At 46.3% G+C, this 23,933-nt stretch overlaps 1 protein-coding gene across 4 annotated transcripts in view; it reads left to right on the top strand.

The window, feature by feature from the left end:
- The first annotated feature begins 995 nt into the window (after positions 1-995).
- Positions 996-23,933, top strand: part of LRCH1 (leucine rich repeats and calponin homology domain containing 1) — a 189,593-nt gene continuing 166,655 nt past the window's right edge. For 3 of the 4 annotated variants that reach the window (XM_067016621.1, XM_059041865.2, XM_067016620.1), the window contains exon 1: positions 1,422-2,000. In XM_067016621.1, the coding sequence (XP_066872722.1) occupies positions 1,700-2,000 (301 nt within the window). In that variant the 5' untranslated portion in view covers positions 1,422-1,699. Of the gene's footprint in view, positions 2,001-23,933 lie in introns of all 4 variants that reach the window. The other variant, XM_059041864.2, reaches the window with a different exon arrangement.

The following is a 23,933-nucleotide window of genomic DNA, read 5'->3' as shown; positions in this document are numbered from 1 at the left end:
AAGGGAATGGTAGGTTATTTTTTATAAGTACACTTTCACTTTCATCATCATCAATATCATCATGATTATTTTCAAGCTTGGCTTTTAAAAGTCTGGGAGGCAGAGGAGAAAAAGTTGATGAGAGGAGAGGCTTTCGGGGAGGCTACCAGCAGGTGGCGCTTGTCTCCTCCTCCGAGGTTACAATCTTGGACTCATCCTAGCATCCTGTAGGACTCAAGGGCTACGTACTACGCACGCAGTCAATGCAAGTGACACAGATCACGCGGTACTTTAGATCCAGCCTGGTGCTCAGGCCACCACGTTTCTGCATCACCACTTAAAAAAACGCCTCCTCTACTCCAAGGGTTGAATTATTTTCGTACTGACCCGCATCCTCACTTCCCCTAGCTAAGCTACTCACAGGGACGCTGCTCAAGCCTTGGGTATAGAGCAAAAATAAAGGCCCTAGAGAGTTGGAGCCGAAACTTCGGAAAGGAGTGGGACTTTATTAATCTTCCAGCTGGTCTGCTCTCATGGTGTCAGATATTCTGTCTCCCCTGGTGTGCCAGCGTTGGTCTGGGCAGAACATGAATTCGCTTGCAGGCGGACACATCAGCTCCCATGCCCCACAATGGCTAGAGGAAGCCCACGAGGATACCTCGACGGTAGCTGTGCGCAGGCTCCAACTGTGATTGAGTTATTGGCTAGTTGGGGTCACTGACTTTCTGACCTTTCCAGCCCCACCCAATTCTGGGCTCAGAGAGCCACAGCCAGCCCCTCTTCCATATAGGACAATGGGTTCTGTCCACCATAAAAACGACCTGCATTTTGAAAAGTCCTTCCTTTCCGTGTCTGTAGTTTTCTGCCATCGCTCAGAAAACCCTCTGCCTTACTCCTATTTGTTTGTAGCGAGGTGCGGCCCGGGAGGGCGTTTACAGGAAGGAGGGCAACCCTAGAGTCTGAAGGCTCTACTTTCAAACTCAGCTCCGCCTCTGACTGCATGGGTGAACTCAGACGAGTTTCTTAACTTCCTCTGTGGCCTAGGGGAAACAATTTTTCCGCTCACGGGGTCCCTGGATTAATGAGATCACGAATGCAGACCACCTGGACCAGCGACTGGCACATCGTAGGTGCCCAAATGCCAGGGGTCGTCTGTTGGCCTGACCCCACAGTGAAAAACTGCCTCTCGGGGAACTCTGGGTTAAAGAACCAGAATAATTTGCAAAATTGAGATAACCTCTCACCTCCCCGTGATCTCACGGCGTCCAGCCCCCCACGTTCCGGGATAGCGGGGCCGAGCGCGGGGAAGCAGCAGGGCCAGCGCGGCGGGCGGCGGAGGAAGGCGCGGGGCTGGACTGACGGCTCTCGGGTAGGAGGAGGAGAGAGCAGGCGGCGGAGGAGGGGAGAGCCGCCTAGAGGAGGGAGCAGAGGCGGGAGGAGACACATGCGCGCTGCCTGCCGCCGCCGCCGCCGCCGCCGCCGCCGCCGCAGTCCTTAGCTTGCCAGGGACAGGAGAGCTTCGAGACCGAGCTGCCACTGCCGCCTCCCCTTCTGCCCCCCGCCCCCATTCCGCGCGCCTCTCACACCCTCCTCCCCTTCTTCCAGCATCTCTTGGTGGAGCACTGCAGGGACTCGGCCCGGGCTGCCGTCTCCCCGACCCGGGGGAAAGCTGTGACCCCCCCGCAGGAGCGGCGGGGCGGGGTGGGGGGCCCGGGAGAAGATGGCGACGCCGGGAAGCGAACCCCAGCCTTTCGTCCCTGCCCTGTCAGTGGCTACTCTGCACCCCCATCATCATCCCCCCCACCACCACCATCAGCACCACGGAGGAGCCGGAGCCAGCGGCGGGGCCGGAGGAGGCGGCGGCGGCGGCGGGGGCTTCAACCTGCCCTTGAACCGGGGGCTGGAGCGCGCGCTGGAGGAAGCGGCCAACTCCGGGGGGTTGAACCTCAGTGCTAGGAAACTGAAGGAATTTCCGAGGACGGCGGCCCCCGCGCACGACCTCTCGGACACGGTGCAGGCAGGTGAGAGAGGGCCGAGGGCGGGCAGTGGGCGTGGGTGGCCGTCTGGCTGGCTGTCGTCCCTTCCCCGACGCGGTGGCCAGTCTGGAATCTGGCCTTGCTGAGGAACCAGCGGCCCGTGCTCTCCCGAGGAAGGGACCCGCGTGGGCGCTGAGGCGCCGGGAGAGCCGGGCCGCTCCGGGCCGCTCGGCCCACTAGCGTGTGGGAGCGCGTGGGTCTCCGGCTCCCCACCCGCGGCGGCCGTGTGGGGGAAGTGGCCGCCGGGCTGGGACTTGCGGGCGCGCCCGGTGCGCGCAGTGGAAGTGGGAGGTTTCAGGCGGCCGCGGCCGCTTTCTGGGCCCCGGGTAGGGGCTGGGAACCCGGCCGCGGTGTCTGCGCCTCCGCTTTGCGTCGAGGCGTCGCCCGTCCTGGTGAGGAAACCCAGACAAAGGTGGCGCGCCCTCCGCCGACCCGAGGGCATCGGCGCGGTGCCGCGAGGCCCCCGCGGCGACATCACTGAGCGCTCCAGCAACTTGGTGCCGACTGCGAGGAGGTGCCGAGGCTTCTTCCTGCGCCTGTGCGAGGAAGGAGCGGCCGCCGAATCACAGCGAAACCGAATCGCCGCCACTTTGCTGGGGGGTCGACTCCCCGGTTCGTTGCCTCTAGCTAACCGCCCACGCGGTTTGGTTCCTGCCACCGAGGCTACCTAGTTCTCAGTAACCCGATCTTTGCGGGGGCCCTGGAAAGAGACGGCATGGCATACTAAAAAAGAAAAAAAAAATAAAGTAATTAAAGTGAGCCGGTTTTCCTTCGTGAGCCCGACAAGTTGCAACTCGCGCCAGTGAGCAGACAGCGTTTTCAAGTTATGTCATGTGTTGACATATTTCTGAGAGGTCGGCTTTCTCTTTGGTAGTTGGAGTTACTGGAGTGGCATCTATAAACAGGAAGGAGGCTGATGGAATGCGATTCAGGCCTTGGGATCCCCACAGAACTGACTCGGTTCCCGACCGTCCGGTTTCAGCTCCTTGGGGGAGGGTTTGTATCTTGGCAAGCGCCCAGCATTTCTCAGAGCAGTGGGTGCCCCGTTTTGGAGCCACCGCCCAGACCTCGTGGCTGTCATCACATCAAGGGCCTAGTGTCAGACCCCTAGGATCCTGGACGGCTTGACTGTCAGCTCCAGATCTCCCAGTTCCCTCTCCTGCGGGAAGAGGGCTTCGGGGGAGGGGCAGACAGTTGCCTTTTGGAGCTAGGTTTTTAGTGTTCCCCTCCTTTAATTCTGTAAACTTGTATTGAGTCCTAACGAATATTTAGACAGAGTTCCGAGTTCACCGGAGGCAAAAAGGGTTCTTAAGGGTCATTAAACTTTGTAATTTGGATTCAGGGATAGTCAGGAATGGGCATAAAGTAGGGAATTTCCAGAGCTGAGCTGTCAACAGCTGGGGAGTCTCTTGATAGGACTTCTCAGTTGCATTTTCTCAAGTGGAAGTTATTCCAAGAATTGCCTGAATCATTAACTTAAAAAAAAAAAAAATCCGTTGTTAAGTTCCACTTCCCTTTTGCTATAGAGTGTACAGTGAGCTGTGGAAGGATTGGATATGACTGCAGAAAATGGAGCTGGCATGACCAATAATAATATGTGTTTGTCGTTCAGGATGGGGACATTGAAAGTTGTTCCTACAATTCAGTTATGCTGACGTTTAAAAAATAATTAATTAATTATTTTGGCCGCGTTGGGTCTTCGTTGCTGCCTGGGCTTTCTCTAGTTGCGGTGTACGGGCTTCTCATTGTGGTGGCTTCTCTTGTTGCAGAGCATGGGCTCTAGGGCCCGTGGGCTTCAGTAGTTGTGGCTCAGGGGTTTAGTTGCTCCGTGGCATGTGGGGTCTTCCCGGACCAGGGCTCGAACCAGTGTCCCCTGCATTGGCAGGCGGATTCACAACCACTATGCCACCAGAGGAGCCCAAGACCCGTGCTTTTAAAAGCAGAGACCACCTCTTTCAGTGAAGGCCTTACCATGTGAGCATGGCAGTGCTTAAAAATATTTTGTTTTCTCTTGTTTGCTTGTGGCGAGCTGTGGTTGTGAGTTCTGGAAGTTTTAAAATTATGACTCACTTGCGTGTGTTTGATACTCAGAAAATTCTAACTAGTTAAAACTTGGAGGCTTAACTTGTCGTCAAAAAAGGCAGTGTTACATCTTCTTTATCCATTCATCCGATGATGGACACTTAGGTTGCTTCCATCTCCTGGCTATTGTAAATAGAGCTGCAATGAACATTTTGGTACATGACTCTTTGAATTATGGTTTTCTCAGGGTATATGCCCAGTAGTGGGATTGCTGGGTCGTATGGTAGTTCTATTTGCAGCTTTTTAAGGAACCTTCATACTGTTCTCCACAGTGGCTGTACTAATTCACATTCCCACCAGCAGACAATGGAATATTACTCAGCCATAAAAATAAACAAAATTGAGTTATTTGTAGTGAGGTGGATGGACCTAGAGTCTGTCATACAGAGTGAAGTAAGTCAGAAAGAGAAAGACAAATACCGTATGCTAACACATATATATGGAATCTAAGAAAAAAAACATGTCATGAAGAACCTAGGGGTAAGATGGGAATAAAGACACAGACCTACTAGAGAATGGATTTGAGGATATGGGGAGGGGGAAGGGTAAGCTGTGACAAAGTGAGAGAGTGGCATGGACATACATACACTACCAAACGTAAAATAGATAGCTAGTGGGAAGCAGCCGCATAGCACAGGGAGATCAGCTCGGTGCTTTGTGACCACCTAGAGGGGTGGGATAGGGAGGGTGGGAGGGAGATGCAAGAGGGAAGAGATACGGCAACATATGTATATGTGTAACTGATTCACTTTGTTATAAAGCAGAAACTAATACACTATTGTGAAGCAATTATACTCCAATAAAGATGTTAAAAGAAAAAAAATAAGGCAGTGTTAATTATGGGAGGGGGAGTGTCACTGAAGTTTGTAGAAAAGTTAGGAAAGCCCTATAAAGATAAAGAGAATTCCATGTAGACAGCTATTTTACATGAAATTTCAGTACCTGAATGTGTTAAAGAGTGGCTTTTGCAAAAACATCTTTGCCTCAGGTCAAAGCTGGGTGTAAACCAAATGTATTGTGCCCTTTGTTCTATTTACCGAGCACTGTTCCTTATTTGGAAGAGCAAAACTCAAAATAAAGCAAGAGTTAAAATTACCTCTGTTTGTACAGTGTTGACATTTCCTGCATATAAAGAGTTCTAGTAGAGTGGAGTGTATGAACGGTAACATATACAATAAAGACAGTGGTTTCTCTGGGGTTAAAATTTAGTTTACAGAATATCTCTTAAGATCAGAAGGACATATGAAGATCCTTAAAGACCTAAGATGTAAAGTGGACTTTTTCATAAATTTTGGAAGACAGCGAGTGACATAGAAAGCTTTTTCTCACTGTTCGGTTGTATAATACAGACCATTTGGTTTATGCCCTGTAAAAGTAACTCTTCTGGCAGCCACCTAAGCAGAACTGCACTCTTGGGCAATGTAGCTTATCTGGACAGGAGTTGTGAAAACCCAGATGCAAACACAGAAATATAGAGGTCCTGGGCTGCTCCGTAGTTGTTTAAGCTCTGTCAATCAAGTGCATACATATTTTTCATAGGAAAAAAGCTCTCAGGCTCTCCCCCTCACTTTGAGCCTATCTATCGATTTACTCATATTTGAGTGAAAATAGTTTGGTTGTGTCAGGGTCTAGTCTTTTTGCAGGTGAGAAGGGGAAAGAGAGGCTGATCCATGCAGGTGTGGTGGCACAGGTGGCCCTGGCTGAATGGGAGAAAGCTGAACAAAAGAGCCACGATGAGCACTGGGTGTGTGCTCTGCATTGTCCTGCCTGGTCCTCACTACAAGCTATTTAGACCGTACAGCTGGGGAGAGTTGAGTAATAGTTGCTGAAGATCATAGCCCTGCTTAAATGGTGAATCAGGGGTTGAACCCTGATGGTTTCACTCTAGTGTGTATGTTCTTTTTTTTTTCTGCGTTGGGTCTTCGTTGCTGCGCGTGGGCTTTCTCTAGTTGCGGCGAGCGGGGTTTACTCTTCGTTGTGGTGCACGGGCATCTCACTGCAGTGGCTTCTCTTGTTGCGGAGCACAGGCTCTAGGCACATGGGCTTCAGTAGTTGCAGCACGTGGGCTCAGTAGTTGTGGCTCGCAAGCTCTAGAGCACAGGCTCAGTAGTTGTGGCGCACTGGCTTAGTTGCTCCGCGGCATGTGGGATCTTCCCGGACCAGGGCTCAAACCTGTGTCCCCTGCATTGGCAGGCGGATTCTTAACCATTGCACCACCAGGGAAGTCCCTAGTGTATATGTTCTTGACCATATTCCTGTTAAGCAGGGAAGGGGTGGAGAGGAGCAGAATTTGGGAGGGTATCTGGAGATTCATTCAACCAACATTCATTCTTCAAGTACCCACCCAGCAGCACTGAGTGCCAGGTACTGTTCTAAGCACTAGGGATTCAGCAGGGACCGACAGAGAATCCCTGTGTCCCTTCTGATGGAGTTTTCATTCTAGTTGGAGGTGGGTGAGGAGATAAATGAAGAAGTAGATTTTGCAGGTTGAGTAGGAAGAGTTATACTTCTAATATCTTTGTTTAGAAGTATACATGCTGCTTCGTATTAAAGATGACTTATAGCAGCTTGTAACAACAACAGCACAAACGATGACTAGTAATAAATATCAACTGAAGCAGAAAATCTGCCTGATAAAAAGAAGTACACAGATATGTGCATCAGGAAAGCAAACTTTTTTTTTCTAGTGCTGATTTTTTTTTTTTTTTTTTTTTTTTTTTTTTTGCTGCGTTTGGTGTTCGTTGCTGCACGCGGGCTTTCTCTAATTGCAGTGAGCGGGGGCTACTCTTTGTTGCGGTGCGTGGGCTTCTCATTGCAGTGGCTTCTCTTGTTGTGGAGCACAGGCTCTAGGTGCATGGGCTTCAGTAGTTGTGCCACGTGGGCTCGGTAGTTGTGGTTCTCGGGCTCTAGAGCGCAGGCTTAGTAGTTGCGGCACACAGGCTTAGCTGCTCTGCGGCATGTGGGATCTTCCAGGACGCGGGCTCGAACCCATGTCCCCTACTTTGGCAGGCGGATTCTTAACCACTGCACCACCAGGGAAGTCCCTCGTGCTGATATTTTAAATAGTGTCATTTTGGGATAAGGAAGTTCCAAAGGGTGTTTGTATGACAAAAGAAGCAGATTGCAAAGAGGAGTAAGAAAAGAAAGCTTCCGTCTCAGGCTGATTGCAGGAGGTCCTGGAAAATAAAAAGGAAGCTCTTGGTTTTGATGTGCAGAACAGTTGTTGAAAGTTGGTCTCATTAAGGAGAGGGAGGGGTGTGTCATTGCCAATATCTTTTTGGGGTGGCTTGAAGCAGAAAAGTCTATATGGGAAATGAAGGGCTTCCCCAGCGCGGGGGACAAATACTCATCGAGGTCCTGTATGTACCAGTGCAGGTGCTGGAGGAGGTGCAAAGTGTAAGACATGACAGGAGCGCCACGACAGGTCCAGGAAGCCACGGGACTCTCGAGGCAGGTCAAGGTGAGATGCCAATAGCGTAGGTAGACATTGCAAAATTCAGGCACTAAAAGGCCATTTCAGTTAAATGGGTTAGGAAAGACTCATAGCAGAGGTGGGATTTGGGTCAGGTTTTGTAGGATGGCGAGGTTTCGGATGGAAGTGCACGTGCATTCTGTGGTGGGAAAGGTGGTTTGAACGTGTGGAGTGAGACCCTGACAGCCTAAGCCTTGCTGAGAATAAAACAGTAAGAGAGGGCATTCAGGCCTGTGCTTCTGGTCACATGCTCCCTCCCCGCTGTCACCGTGTAATGAGGCAACAGAGCACAGGGCTCTTAGGACCCTTTGAGGATGCTGGGGATGGCTGAGGCCCGGGATATGTCAGCCTGTGGGATTGATGCCCTAGCCTGTCTGAGATACCTCTCTCCAGTGTCTACAGAGGCAAAGAATCTTCTCTGAGATTTGTGGGCAGGCTTATCTGCTGAAGCCTGACTTTCCCCTGCCCCACTCCCATCCTGTAGCCACCGAATTCTTGGGATATTAGCACCCTTTAGTCATTGCGATGCACCCAGGACTTGGTGATATCTATTTGGTCTCAAAAACCATTCCATTTTTTTTTTTTTTTTTTGTGGTATGCGGGCCTCTCACTGCCGTGGCCCCTCCCGCTGCGGAGCACAGGCTCCGGACGCGCAGGCCCAGCGGCCACGGCTCACGGGCCCAGCTGCTCCGCGGCACGTGGGATCCTCCCGGACCAGGGCACGAACCCGTGACCCCCGCAACGGCAGGCGGACTCTCAACCACTGCGCCACCAGGGAAGCCCAAACCATTCCATTTTGGTCATAAAGATTTTTTTCATTACAAATGTAATGAAACTTGAAATCACCTGTGTTTTGGTAGAACGTGTGTTCTTTTATAGTTATATCTTATTTCAAATTATGTTTCTGCTATTGAATTAAATTTATTAGTCATTGCTGTAATGATTGTTTATTGTGGTAGTCATTATTTAAATGGCTATATTAATGACATATATTCTGAATACTTCATTCATAAACAATGAGTCACATCCTTTTCCTTCCTATTATTATTTTTTTCTTGTTGATCAGTTTCAACGCAGAGGACTTCTAATAGTAAAAGCTGTTAGAACTACTAAGACTCCATATGTATGGTGTCTCTGAACCATATCCAGATGTGCTATTCCACGTTTCTGTTTGTGGCGGAAACAATCTCCACAAACGTACCTCTATTCTCATTGCTTGCATTATGGGCTGCTCTAATCGTGTTTCTAGAATAACAGCATACAACCATAGGCAACAAAACCTCTGGTAATTTTTAATCTGTGCCAGTTTATAAGGTCAGCCTGAGGTTTGACTTTCATCATTGAAAGGATTCTACCGGACTGTTTGTCAGTCACTGCGACATCTTATTTGATTTTTGGTGAGCGTATGTTATTAGGCAAAAATCCGGCACACCCCACTCTGTATAATTTTTAACTTCGATTGTTTGACTAAGTTTTTTTTTTTTTTTGAGTTTTGTTGCAAACTTAAATTTTTCATGCTGTGCTTTAGCAGTTCTTTTGTGTAAGCATTTAAAGGGTAGATACCTTTTGAAATCCATGTTGGTGTTGATCAGTGCAGAAGTTAATTTCCTTTTTGCTCTTGCTGTCCTACTGGTGTGAACAAAGGCTTTTTCTGTCCTGGTACTCAACTTCATCATTACTTATGTAAGCATAAGTAGTTTCCTTCTTTTGTGTGTACTTTTCTATTTTTCCCCTTTTTTCCCTATCTATCTATCTACCTACCTACCTATATCTGTCTATCTATATCTATAGGTATATCTATTTATATGTCTATAGGTATATTTATATACTTGTATTTATAGGTATATATTTATATCTATATAAATTTATGTAGGTGTGTGACTTGCTTAACCAAAAAAGAAAGCCCAATTATGTTTGCATATCTGATACCTTTATTTATGTATAATTTATAGGAAGTCTAGAGGCATCTCTTATTGCTACAGTTCTTTTGCTGCATGAAAGTATTTTTTTTGCACCAAAATTTTCATTTGCTCTATAAATTTCTATAGATAGAGATATAGGCATAAAGATGTTTTATCTTTAGGCTGGGCAGCATTTACTTTCTCTTCATCTCTTCCCAGAGTCATCTCCCCCAGGTGCTGTATTGAGTATGCTTTTCCAGAGACTTGGCAATTTAAATGGCAGAAATGCTATGAACTCTATTTAAGGTGCTTATGGGTTCATCAGTCAGACCACAATACTTGAACTTTTGTCTGTGCCTCACAAAAACCTGTCTGGTTTAGCTTTTTGGAAAATTAGACTTCTGCCTTAGAAAGACATCGGGGAAAACTGGCCTAGGCTTTGATCTGGTACTGCCACCAAGATCACCATTTGTGAACTCTTTCAGTGACTGTGTCACTTGTTGGAATTAAGGTAATTTGGTGTTAATTGCAGTGTTTATTTCAAATATAAAATTATAATCTATCATACAAGGCTTAAGGATGTAAGACCCCAAACCCAGCTATATTTACATATCTGATGCCTTTGTTTATGTATAATTTATAGGAAGTCTAGAGGCCTCTGTTACCGCTGCTGTTTTTTTGTGGCGTGGAAGTCTTTTTGCCGCAGAATATTCACCTGCTATTATATGTCAGACAAGTTTTTGTGTGTGTCGTGTGAATTGTTTAACGAAAAGAGAAAAAAAGGCGAGAAAGAAAAGAAAAAATAAGGAAAGTCAGGATTCCATGTAAGCCTTAGTTCAGGAAAACTAGGCCTGCCATAAAGACGCAAGCTTGAAGCATGTCTGTGTTTTCTTCATCTTAATTTCAGAGTTCAGTAGTATTGCTTCCATAAACTGTAGTAAGAAGTCATACATTTGGAAACCATCTGTTCCCACAGAGTAATTCAAAAATTGAGTGAGACTGTTTACATGAACAGAAAGTTGAGGAACTGTGAGAATGTGGCTTCTCTTGCTTTAACTCCAGCAAGGCAGTAGGAGGGAAATGCCTTTATAGTTGGATTTCTGTGCGCTCTTACTTTTTCCCATCCCTATCCTCCTTCACTGACCATAGAGGAGGAGTACAGGGGGGACAAAAAAAATCAGAGAACAACAGTGTTTGATTTGCATCACAGAAACATTTTATTTTTTTGCTTGATGAGACATTATTGTTCCTGTGTTAATATGACGTTGATACTGAGCCAGCTTAACTTATGGTACCTGGAACTTTTCCAGGATATTTTTAAAAAAAATTTTTTGCACTCATCTTCATTTTTTGTTGCTAGTGTATAGAAATAATTTTATATAAATTTATTTTATTTATTTATTTTTGGTTGCATTGGGTCTTCGTTGCTGCGTTCAGGCTTTCTCTAGTTGCAGTGAGCGGGGGCTACTCTTCGTTGCTGTGCGTGGGCTTCTCATTGCAGCGGTTTCTCTTATTGTGGAGCACAGTCTCTACGCGTGCTGGCTTCAGTAGTTATGGTACGTGGGCTCAGTAGTTGTGGCGCACGGGCTCTAGAGCGCAGGCTCAGTAGTTGTGGCGCACGGGCTTTGTTGCTCTGTGGCATTGTGGGATCTTCCCGGACCAGGGCTTGAACCCGTGTCCCCTGCATTGTCAGGCGATTCTTAACCACTGTGCCACCAGGGAAGTCCCTCCAGGATATTTTAAGTCACCAAGGTCAGGCTTTATAATTTTGGAATCTGCCTTGATACTCACTTTCTTCCTTTTGCTGTGTTTCTTCAGTCTCATTGCTGGAGGGGCCCTAAGACCGTGTGACTTGAAGCAGAGCCGGGATCCCTCTGGCTCAGTGAGCCTTGAATTTCCCCTTCACTGTTCTCCCCAGATGGGCAGAGAGAGGCCCCATTTTAGTTTCCTTTATCTTCTGGCTTCTCCTGTGGCCTTGCTTTTTTGACAGCTGACCCCAGCAGCGCAGGCCACGGAGTTTTGCTACTCAGTGTATTTCCCTAACGTCCTTTCCTATTTTTTGATGTTGATGCTGTACAGTGTTACGAGTAGCATCAATGCATCTGACCTGGTTCCGTCAGCTTGGCTCTGATTTGACGCACTTCAGCTCTGCGGGCAACAGTGACAATTTCAAAGATAGCATCACCCGCAGACTGCCTGACTTGGCCTTCCTTTAGATTGCCTTCGTTTTGCTTTTCCAGGTCATTTCCCTCACTTCGCCCTCCTCCCTGCCCTGGAAAAGGCTCCTTAGCCATGCTCCTATTTTATCCGGTCCCCAGCCTACTCCAGACATGGGCCTCCCTGCCATCCCTTCCTTGCAGATCTGAGCACTGAATCAGGCATAGCTTTAAGGCACTTTGGCATTATTTCCTTATGGCATTTTTTGTTAATTATTGCCTGCCTCTTTGGTGCTTTCCCCAGGTTTCAGCTTTTTCCTCCTTCGCTGGCCTGTGAGGTCTGGCTAGGCAGGGGTTTTTCCTTATTTTCGTATGTGCTCTTCATGCCTGTCACAGAAAATGCTAGATTAACATCAGTGCACTGTTCTGTCTCCTCTTTCCTACTCAGAGCCCTCTCTTAGTCCATACACTCTCAATCCATCATCTTGGATCTGCCACTATGCACAGTTTGCTGACCTGCTGCCTTTTTTTTCAGTGCTGACCGTATTTTTTTTCACATGACACCTTTCTGCTTCTCAGCATCACCCACTGTATTAGTTGGCTCGGGCCTCATAACAAAATACCACAGACTGGGGGGCTTAAACACCAGACATTTATTTCCTCCCAGTTCTGGAGGCTGAGTCCAAAGTCAGGGTGTCAGCGGGGCTGGTTTCTGCCGAGGCGCGTCTCCCTTGCTTGTGAACGGCCAGCCTCCCTGTGTGTTCCCACAGGGCTCCTCCTCTGTTCCTCAGAGTCCCTGGTGTCTCTTTGCGAGTCCAGATTTCCTCTTCTTATACACACACCAGTCACACTGAATCAGGGCCCACCCGTAACCTACTCATTTAGCCTTAAGGACCACTTGAAAGGCCTAATCTCCAAATAAATCACATTCTGATGGACTGAGGGATAAGGCTTCTAGGCATGAATTTAGGGGGACCACGATTCAGCCCAGCACGCACTCCCTCTGGTGTTGCTGGTAGCTAGCTACTGTTCCTCCCCCAGCCTGGATACAGTGACTTCGAGCCGTGCAAGTCTGCCCGCCCATGAGGCCCAGGCCAGGCCCGTCTTATTCACCACTCCATCCCCAGGACCCAGCACAACACCATATGTTGATCCCGCCTGGGGGCGAGGTAGACCCTCAGTAAATGTTACTGAGCACGTGATGTGCTGTAAAAGGGGAAGGGGCCACATTCATACTTAAAAATGGGTGACTCTGGCTAGTCTGGGCCCCCTTTCTCCCCACCATCTCTCACAAATTTAGAATCTTCTTTTTGGTGGTTGGTGGGTCCGCAGAGTTACGCTTTCTCAACAGCAGTAAAAAGAAAGATAAGGTTGCTTTCTTCAACATTTGCGAGTGTCTGATAAGCCAGGTTACATCCGGAGGTAGAGTTATCCTGACTTCCGAAGGGGATGGGTGCAGTTTTATTGTATCAAATAGTGCTTGAAATTAACAAGTAAAGTGAAAGTCAACAGTTTTTGAGTACCTATCATGTATAGGAGCTGTGGAGGATTAAAAAAATTAGAGACATAGTTCTACAGTACATACTTTGCAGAATTGCATAAGGATTAAAGAAATCACACGTTTGAAAGTACTATACATGTATAGTATTCTCATTAACAAGTGTCTTTTCCAGATAAAGCCTTTCAGTCTTCCGTCTTGTGTAGATTAGAGGTTAAACATCAGCTTTTCTGAGCCTCAAAGACCTGGGTCCAAATCTAGGCTTTGTCAGTTATAAACTGTGTTACTCTGACCAGATAACTTAAACCCTGAGTATCAGTTTTCTGTAAACTGATGTCAGCTATAAAATGGGAACAATAGGTACTTAGCTGAGTGGTGAGAACAATGGTTATAACAACACTAGATAACAATGTCAAGTGCTCTCTCCGTTCCAGGCATTCCTCCGAGTGCTTTATATGTTAATATATATATTAACTATATGTAATATATACATTACCTCATTTAATTCTTGCTGAGTGTTCTGTTTTAACTGTAGTAGGAGCTTAGTAATTCCTAAGTCTTCCAGCTGTTAGCTAGGTTCCATTCAACCACCTGTATCTGGTTGAAATTCATCTGCCTCTGAAATCCCTTTCTTGACCATTGTAGCCTGAAGAGGGGGTTTAGATATCTAGAAACCACCCATTCACATCTCTCCCTCATTTAAGAGCTGAGGACACTGAGGTTCAGAGAGCTTAAGCCCCTTGCTCAAGGTCACACAGCAGGGCAGTGGGCAACCCCCAGGAGAGGGCCGTTTCTGTGGAGCCAGGAGGCTACATTGGATGGATGGAAGACCTCCCTCCCTCCATAGACTTCTCAGGTCAGCCCCACCCAGACCAGCCACGAGGAAGGTCCCTAAAAGAAAAAATACTGTGAAACCGTTAATAACATGTGGTCCAAAGCTGGGGAGAATAAGATAGAAAACTAAGAGTGGTTACAGATTAAATGTGTTAGTTCAGGATTTTACTGCATGTGGTTTGGAGGACATGCATGGGCTCCGTGTAAATTGGCTCCCAAGTACTAAAAGGCGTGTTGGGAAGTCCCACCCAGACTCACAACCTGGAGGTCCACAGCCGCCCATCACAGCAAGGGTTTGCTTGGCACTTGGAATACATTTTCCTGTGGACGTACAGTAGTAAGTGGTGGTTTGGTTCCCCCGCCAACCCTCTATTTAACCCTAGCAGAGGTGGGCCTTTGTGTCGATGGTGTTTCTTTGGAAAAATGTAAGCTCCGTTCTGACGAGGAATTCTGAATCTGGAGATTGTGGCATCAGGATGTGAAACTCCTGCCTCTTGGGGATAACTCGCCCCCGCGGCCATTCCTACCCGACGTCAGAAAGCTCCCCTCCCTTCTAGGCCCGTTGGTCAGTGGGCTCAGCAGACTGGGTGTCCCTTCCCCCTGGTGTGGGGAGCAAGGGTCGGCATGAGTTGGGGGTCAGCTCTGGTTCTCAGGGAGGCCTCAGGGCTAAGAGGAGCTGGCCCAGGAGATGCCCCCTGAGGGAGACGGCCAGGGATTTAAACACCTCTCTGCCTAATTGTAGTATTTTTTTTACGTATTATCTCCCCAACTTATTTATTTTAGACTTTGAAGCGAATGATGGAGTCTCCCTGAACTTCAGGTTTGTAATTTGTTAATAGTGAAAATACTCTTCCTCATTCAGGGCTGTTGTAAGGAGGTAAGCAGAGTTCAGGTCTGGCTCAGAGTGAGTGGTCCATAGATGTCACTTGCCTTCCTAGATTCCCATGGGGTTATGTGTCATAGTAAAATAATATAACTTCAGTAAAATAAATAACTGGACATTGTCAGCCTGTCATTGGCATAGTGGCTAAGAGCACACGTGGTTGGGTCTCAGTCCTGGTTCTACCAGGATATGGCTAGTACTTAAGCTCCCTGAGCCTGGTCGTACAATGAGGGATAATGATCATAGGATTATTGTGAGGAGGAAATGAATGAATATAGGTGTAAAGTGCTCAGGTCAGTGCCTGGTGTTGACGTTTGCCATTATTATTATTATTGTGGCCGAGCTGCGTGCGGGATCTTACTTCCCTTATCAGGGATTGAACCTGCGCCCCCTGCAGTGGAAGCTTGGAGTCCTAACCACTGGACCACCAGGGAAGCCCCGCCATTATTATTATTATAGTCCATTATCTTTAGAAAAGAGAGTCAATCTTCTAAGGCACAAAAAGACTAAATTCCTAGAAATATTGTGACATTAATAAAATAATCTTGATATCCAGAAAGCTTCAATGTACATGCTTTAAGTATGTGTAAGCATTATATTCTTTTGACAGTCTTTGGAAGGTGATAGAGTAGGTCCTGTTTATTCTTCCAGCTCTAAACATTCAGGGCTTACGTGTAAGGAAACCCAGACTAGATGGTGAAATCATTTTCCTTGGGTTATGTTACTAGTAGGTGTTTGAGCCAGGACTGTATCTTCTGAGTTTTTATGTGATTTCCATTCATCCCTCAGTATAATAGCCTTCGTAGATTTGATTTGATTTCATCAGGACAAAGAAATCCTGAGGGGACGGGCTGGTAGAGAAGAGTGCTCCCCGGTGGAGAATGGGAAACGTATTCTGGGGCTACACTATGTATTTCCTGCAAAGGGTGTTGGGACCAAGGCTTGTTTTGGGCCTTGGGATGGAGGGGTAGGAAGGAGGGGGGTGGGGCCTCAGAGGAGGGCTTGTAGCACAGCTCTCCGCCCTCTGCAAGAGTCCTGCCATGGATTTAAGAACGCTTCCAGATCAAAATAAACAAACTGATCACCTTTGATGCTCTTGGCAAGACACAATTGGTGAGTCTTTTTATGTTCCCGGCAACTGCTCTGAAGATGTGGCGCAGATACTTCTCTAAGGAGTGAGAACATGTCTGTGAGGAAGCAGAGGTTAAAGAATAAATACCTGGATTTACACGTATCATTTGTTTTCTCACTGTTTTCTTGGCATCAGCATTTGTTTTGAACTTTAATCAGAAGTCATTTCATCAAAAGCCTGGTGATAGGTTCATTATCACCCTGAAGTTACTGCCAAGGGAACTGAAAGGGGGATATGGTCTGGGGCCTTCAGGGTGTTTCCTCCTTCAACCCTCATAAGGGTTAACCCCTACCCTTGCAAGGTGGGTAGTATCCTTGGAGCGGAGAAGGAAACATCGGTTAGGCAATCTGAGTACCTTTGTAGAGCCAGTAAGGCCAGAGCTAAAGTTGGGATCAGAACTCTGGTTTAAGAAGTGCTGGAGTCTCTTGCCATTGAAGGGGAGCAGAATATGCCACCCCCAAAATATGCCACTTGGGCATATTGATTATTTTGAACCGAAAGTTACTTAAGAAACAGTCAGTGCAGGGACACTGTGGCCTCCTTCCTCTCCCTGAAAGCAGGAAATAAATCTCCTGTGTGAAAGGTACTCTTCCTGTACCAAAGAGGGGTAGAAGGCATTCTTATCACCAGAGATAGGGAATCCAGGGCCGAGAAGGCTATATAAACAAATTTACTTCTTCACTCATTTACCACCCCAAGCTCAAACCCCTTTGTCTTGTCAATTTTTCACAGATTTATTTATTTATTTATTTTGTCTAAAAGATACAACAGCTGCCTGCTTTGGTCATTTCTTTCAGTGTGGTATATTTTTGAGCTCCTGTACATAGGGAATTTGTTTTTTTCCTGTTAATTGTTTCATATGAATTTGATTATTAGGCCAGCCAAAGAACCTAAAAGGAAAGAAGGAATTACGTTTTCTTCCTCTATGCTGTGCTCTATTGTAGCGTTATTGCATATTTAGAGCTGGAAGGACAGATGCGAGGGGGAGATTTTGCAATGAGAATCGAGCCCGGAGCATTTTAATAGGCAGTCCTCCAGGTGATTTATAGACTGAGGAGTCAGATTCCAGCCTAATGTTATTTCTCTCATTGATCTGAAAGTGGATGCAGGGGACCAAGGTGCATGCATGGGGAGTTCTAGCCCTAATCTTTACCTGTTGCTAGTGGCCAGTTATCAGCTCCATTTCTAAGAACTGCGCTTTCCAGCAAGCAACAGTATTGGTTTTAAAAATCCTCCAACATGTCTATTATTTAAAACTTTAAATAACACCTTCAGGTGTTTAGTTTTGGTATAAAATTTTGTTAGACTTTATAATATGTAACTTATTTGAGCAGCCTATTTAAAATTTACTTTATCTTATTCCCTCCAATGAGAAATGAATGAGTGAGTGACCAAGTAATTGACTTTCTAGACCATTCCCTCTGTAACACAAGTGCTTACATTCTCAAAGTTGTTTTTTTAATTAATAATCATTGAGTCGATTTCTAATGCATTTTATATTGTAATGAAGATCCTTCAATGCATTAATTAATTGCTTAAAAAATCTTATAAATGAAATAGCACAGCAGCCCATTTTGGCTAAAATGGCAGCACAGTTTATGGCTAAATAACCAAAAGTTTTTGTGTTTATGCAAATTGATCTAATTCAAAGGAATCTGATTGTGCAATTGAAGGCAAATAGACCTCTCTTTGTGCAGTTCCCTTGGAGGTGAGGATGATAATCTCTGCATGCAATTTAAGGCAATTATGTGTATTTTTCTGTCTTTAGGAAGCCTGGATAAATCAAAGTTAATTTTAGTTGTACCAGTCCTTCCAGTGGCTATACTCCTGTAATAAACTCTTAACTGTGGTTTGTTCAGATATTTGCATTTAATGCTTTCTTGTGTCCGTGCGGTACTTTAAAGGGTGCCATGCCATAACTTTATGAGTGTTAATGAGCCAAAGTCTGATCTGTTTTATGAAATTCATTTGGCAGCTGTGAAGACTTGCTGTTGCTTCCCTACCCCGCCCCGCCCACAACCCGCCAAAGTCCTTGGAATCAGTATGTTAATGAAGACTTGGTATCTCAATATGAAATTTGCACAGTGGGAGTTCTGAGGTAATGTGCCCTGACAGAGAGCTTAATGTCTGCCTCTCAGGGAGTGAATGACAAAGACAGGATAGGCCAGCTAAGTGCTTTCACAGTCAGGCTGCCTGGGTCTTTCTAAAGTCGGTCTGTGTCTTCAGTGTGTGCACTCTCTGTGTCTCAGTGTCTTAGAAATCTCCTCTCTTCTGTCAGCCAGGCCTCCTTGATTGTGATCTCTTAATACCACACAGTAGATTGGGTTAGATGAGCCCCATCACCTTTTTTTTTTTTTTTTTTTTTTTTTTGGCCTCACCACGCCACATGTGGGATCTTAGTTCCTCTACCAGGGATCCAGCCGGTGGCCTGTGCAGTGGAAGCGAATTGTGTTAACCACTGGACCGCCAGGGAAGTCCACTTTTGTTTTTAAATTGAATGAAAGATTCTTTAAATTTTTAGTTTCAGAAGTTTCACACACATGATTTCATATACTCCCTTAAGAACCCTTTTCCCTCTTATCCCTATATTCCCTCCCCGCAACTAGTAACCACTAGTTTGTTCTTTACATCTGCGAGTCCACTTCTTTTTTGTTTTATTCACTAGTTTGTTGTATTTTTTAGATTCCACAATAAGTGAAATCATATAGTATGTGTCTTTCTCTGACTTCCTTCACTTAGCATAATGCCCTCCAAGTCCATCCATGTTCCCGCAAATGGCAAAATTTCATTCTTTTTTATGGCTGAGTAATATTCTATAGTATATATATATATACCGTATCTTCTTTATCCATTCATCTGTTGATGGACACGTAGGTTGCTTCCATACCTTGGCGGTTGTGATTAATGCTGCCGTGAACCTTGGGAGCTCCATCACCTTTGGATGAAAGACTTCAGCTTTCAAACACATTGCTTTGTATAATTCTATGCAACGCTCTTTCATTTTTCAAGAGAACATTAGGTCACTGTGGACATCACAAGAAGTGCTCTTATAGGATGCTCCTAAATAGTGTCAACCTGAGTCCACGTTTGCTGGGGACAGTCTGGTTTATACCTTTTGCCCTCGACTACTGAATAATAGCACCTCTTTTTTTTTTCTTTTTTTAAAATTTTATTTATTTATTTATTTATTTTTGGCTGTGTTGGGTCTTCGTTTCTGTGCGAGGGCTTTCTCCAGTTGTGGCGAAGGGGGGCCACTCTTCATCGCGGTGCGCGGGCCTCTCACTGTCGCGGCCTCTCTTGCTGCGGAGCACAGGCGCGCAGGCTCAGTGGTTGTGACTCACGGGACTAGTTGCTCCGCGGCATGTGGGACCTTCCCAGAGCAGGGCTCGAACCCGTGTCCTGTGTATCGGCAGGCGGATTCTCAACCACTGCGCCACCAGGGAAGAAGCCCTAGCACCTCTTTTTAACACATCCTGATTTGGATGATAAATTACATGATCACTCTACCGATGGGACATAGACACCACGTTTTAAGATAAACGGAAGTGGAGACAAGGTAAATGACTCGCCCAGGCCCTCTGGCCACTTCAGTGTCAGATCAGGTCTAGGATCTGAACAGTTTATCCTGGTCATCTCTGTCAACTGCCCTTACTGCTGCCCTTTGAGGGAATGGCAATGCCTGGCCGGTTTCTCATTTTAACTTTCACACCAAGAAACCCTCGCAGGAAGGTCTTTGGCATTTGTCTCTAATTTTAGTGGGCAAAATACAGCACTCATTTAAAAATTGTGAAATATAGCACGCGTAGAAAGGAGTCTATATAAAACGTAAGCATGGTTTAAATGATGATAGTAAAACAGGCATAGAGACCTAGAGCAGACAGGGAGCTGGGACTGGGGTTGGGGAGGTGATTGCCTGGGGCAGTACAAGCGATGATAGAAACAGTCTCTGTCTTGAGTTAGCGGTGAACGCGCAGGTAAGTATGCGTTTGTCAGAACGCATCAAACTCTAGGTATAAAATGGTTGCATTTTGTTGTATATAAATTATACCTTACTAAAGTAGACTAAAAATGCTCCTATGTACCCATTATTCAACTTGAGAAGTGGAACATTTCCCATACCAATGCATTATCCCTGATTAACAAGCCATTTAGGGCTTCCCTGGTGGCGCAGTGGTTGGGAGTCCGCCTGCGGATGCAGGGGACACGGGTTCGTGCCCCGGTCCGGGAAGATCCCACGTGCCGCGGACCGGCTGGGCCTGTGAGCCATGGCCGCTGGGCCTGCGCGTCCGGAGCCTGTGCTCCGCAACGGGAGAGGCCACGGCAGTGAGAGGCCCGCGTACCACCAAAAAAAAAAAAAAAAAAAAAACCAAGCCATTTAAAAGCACAGAATAATTGGGGCTTTATGGCTGAATCGGTGCCTACAACAAGACTGATATTTCTGTATTAGTGGACAGATTCTTTGATCTTCATTTTCTTTATTTCAAAACAGCTTGTTAACTGACTACATAGTCATACTAATCAAATATTCGAATTCTCTTTATGAGTGGCAGTTTAGTTTATTGACAGAAAAAACTGAAACTGAGCCAGGCTTCCTGGCAACACTGGGATGGTGCTGGCTAATGAAATCCAGGGCCTAAGAGCATTTGCTGTGCACCTGCCGGGCTCCAGACACTTTGCAGGCCTGATCTCATTCTTCCCCTCAGCCTACGTGAGAGGTGTCGTGTACCTTAGATTTTGTGGAGTGCAGATCCTGAGGCTCATAGATGCTCAGCACCTTGCCCAGGATCCCCACGTGGAAAGTGGAGGAGCCGCGGGTGTAACCCCCAGCAGCCTGACTCTAAAGCGTTTGCCTTCCCCACCAAGAGCAGCCATTAGAAAGAACTGCCTTCTGCTGGGGAAAGCAGGGCCTTTTGGCTAGCTCCTTGCTTGTCCCCTGGAGCCTGGGATAGTGTGATGTACCACCCGCGACCTTCCTGTGTGACAGCCCTGACCAGGCACCCTCCCTGCCCTGCTTCCTCCGTGGCTCCCTCCTGCCCGCCCAGGTCAGCTGCCTGATCTAACAGGCCTCTGGGATCAGCGCCTCCCCCCTTACCCACTGGGTTTCCCCTCACCCTCCTCACCAGCCTTCGTGGCTCCAGCTGCCTTTGTCTTTAGCCTCCATATGTTCCAGGTTAAGTGCCTCTACTTTGCCTTTGATCATGCCTTCCCTTTCCTCTCTGCATGTGCCAAAGAAAATAAAACAGAAAACAAAACAATCAAAAAATAAAACTCCAGATCTCTAGTCCCTGTCAGTCACCCCAGAATCTCAACACCTGTCTCTTCTGTGATGTCCCAAACCCTGGCCTCTCTCTCCCGCTTCACCCCCATCTTTTCTGAACTTTAGGCTTTTGGTCTATAACTGGTAGTTTAATTGATTGAGTTGATCCTTAATTGTTCTTTAACTTCATTTCTTTTCTCTCCAGTTGGTAATAACAACAAGAAGAATGATAATAGCTTTATTTCTTGAGACAGGTATTGTGTTACGTATTTCTCTCAGTTAATTCTGCCAAATAATCTTAGGATGTCAGTACATGTTTTTTCCCTGTTTAACAGATTAGAAAATCGAGGCTCAGAGAAAACAGCCTAAGATCGCATAGCTACTAAACTAGGATTCAAACCTCAGCTGAAACTGGGATTCACATCCAGTTTGACTTGAGTGATCCCGTCTTACTCTTTACTGACCCCTTGAAAATCCCTTGAAAAGCACGGAAAAGGAAGGAAACTGACATTTATTGTGCCTTTACTACAGCATGTGGTAGAGGTAGCTTACTGTATTATCTCACAGGATCCTTATTCTAATGCTAAGAATTAGATATCGTGGTCTCCCCAAAATTGAGGCTCAGTGTAAATAATTTCCTCAAGGTTAAAGAACTGATAAGTGAGACATCAAAATCAAAGCAGTTCTTTCCGCCCCTAGAGATGCCCTCTCTGTGCACGAGGAACTCCTACTATATATTCCTTTTAAAATTCTCTGTGAGGCCTAGCACAGTGCTGGATGTTAGTGAAACTTTTCAATTAGTTACAGGTTGAGTGAAAAAAATCAAAGGTTCTTTTTATCCTGTTAGAAGCGTGAGAAGTAGTTCAGTGGGGAAGTGTAGAGCCCACAAAGAATGTTAGCTTTAGGGAAGGGACAGTATAAAAACAAAGATGAGGTGGAATAGATTCTCGAATGCATGGAGGAACCACAGAATTTTGTTTATCTTGAGAGAATGACTTTATCCCTTCCTGAATTTTGCTCTGGTGAAGCAAGAATGTCTAAAATTAAAAGACAGGAGAGGATGACTTAAGTATTCTGGTTCCAGTTTTGAAGATGCTGTGTTGTTAGCTTTCTCCAGTCAGCTGACTTCCCTACTTACAACTGCCCTTCTCAGGTACAGAAATAAAAGCTAATGGCCGGTTACCCTGGGCCCATTCATTGGTGGATTTGGAGACCCTTGAAATCCACCCTAGAGCTCACCCTTCAAAGTAATTAACAATTAAAAAAAAAAAAAAACTAAACCAAAAAGGAACTCCTCTACGTTCTAAAAATATGTTAGAATTTTGTTGTTCAAAACACACATACTCTGACTACTCAGTACATCTTGTGCATCTTATCGTTCTTAGTCCAAGGAACCGAGTGTGCAGAGAGGACAGGTCTGCGTGAGGTGTAGTTCCTGGGTCTTGGAGTGTGTCCTCTACTTTTGTTTTTGTCAGCGGAGCGTTTCTGCAGAGTGTACTGCGTACCAAGGGAGCAGTTGTCGGTGGTATTCGCAGAGATATGTGTTAGCATGGAGCCAGAGGGGACTGCAGTGTAGACTCTTGAGTGGCGGGCTCTGCCTTCCACACACGGCCCTTTGTGCTCTCAGTAACTGGAGAAATGCTGGCTGTGTGCGCTGGGTTTTCTCAAAGTGTGCTAGGGATGGCATCTCCCAGCGCTGGCTGTGAGCTTCTTAGAATTGTCAGTACATGATGGGCGAGCTCTCCCAGAAAGAAACACCAAGGGCTCACATCACCGTGTCTTTGTCACCGGCTTCCATCTCTTGCTTGCTGAGGTTTAAAATGATTACGGCTGTTTAGGTAATGGGCTTGGAGTCCAACAGATCAAGGTCAAATCCCTGCACCGTCAGTTACTAGTTGGGTGACTTGGAGCAGATCTGAGCTCTGATTTTTCATCTGTAAAATGAAAGTAGTAAAACTTATCTCCTGGGGTTGCTGTGATGATTAAAATAACAAATCCTAAATACATGGCACTTGGCACATGTGTGCGTTGTGTATGTGTGAGACATTAGTAGTAGCTGTTCTTTGAACTACGGTGGCCCCAAAGGGAGAGCTATTTTTAAATGACTGATCTGCTCACTGCTTCCAGTCCATGTCTGAGCTGGGGACCTGCATCTGTCTCTGTCACTAGTCTGGGAACATATCTCTTGGCTGATACAACTGTCTTACTACTCCCTTCTGCCAGCTCTCTGCATCCTCTTTGTACTCCCCCAATCCAGGCAGTGCCTGAGGACTCCCTACTGTACACAGGGTGTCAGTGATACTTAGCCAGACTGGAGCTTGCTGCTTGTTAATGGGAGGACTTTGACTGTCTCCACCGGGCTGCCTGGTCAACTGCAGCTCCAATGAGGCTGTGATCCTCTGACCAGTTACATTGACCATCTTATTTGAGCCATCTGAGGACTCAATGCAATACTCCTTGAAGCTCCATGACTTTCTTTCTTTCTCTATTTTTATTTATTTATTTGGTTGCCTCGGGTCTTAGTTGCAGCAGGCAGGCTCCTTCGTTGTGGCTCACTGGCTCCTTAGTTGTGGCTCACTGGCTCCTTAGTTGCGACACATGGGCTCCCTAGTTGCGGCATGTGAACTCTTAGTTGTGACATAGATGTGGGATCTAGTTTCCGGACCAGGGATCGAACCCGGGCCCGCTGCATTGGGAGCTCAG

The sequence above is a fragment of the Kogia breviceps genome, chromosome 16, assembly GCF_026419965.1.
Source record: "Kogia breviceps isolate mKogBre1 chromosome 16, mKogBre1 haplotype 1, whole genome shotgun sequence".
Taxonomy (NCBI): Eukaryota; Metazoa; Chordata; class Mammalia; order Artiodactyla; family Physeteridae; genus Kogia; species Kogia breviceps.
The sequence above is the reverse complement of the archived record's forward strand: the minus strand, read 5'-3'. Positions and strand labels throughout refer to the sequence as shown.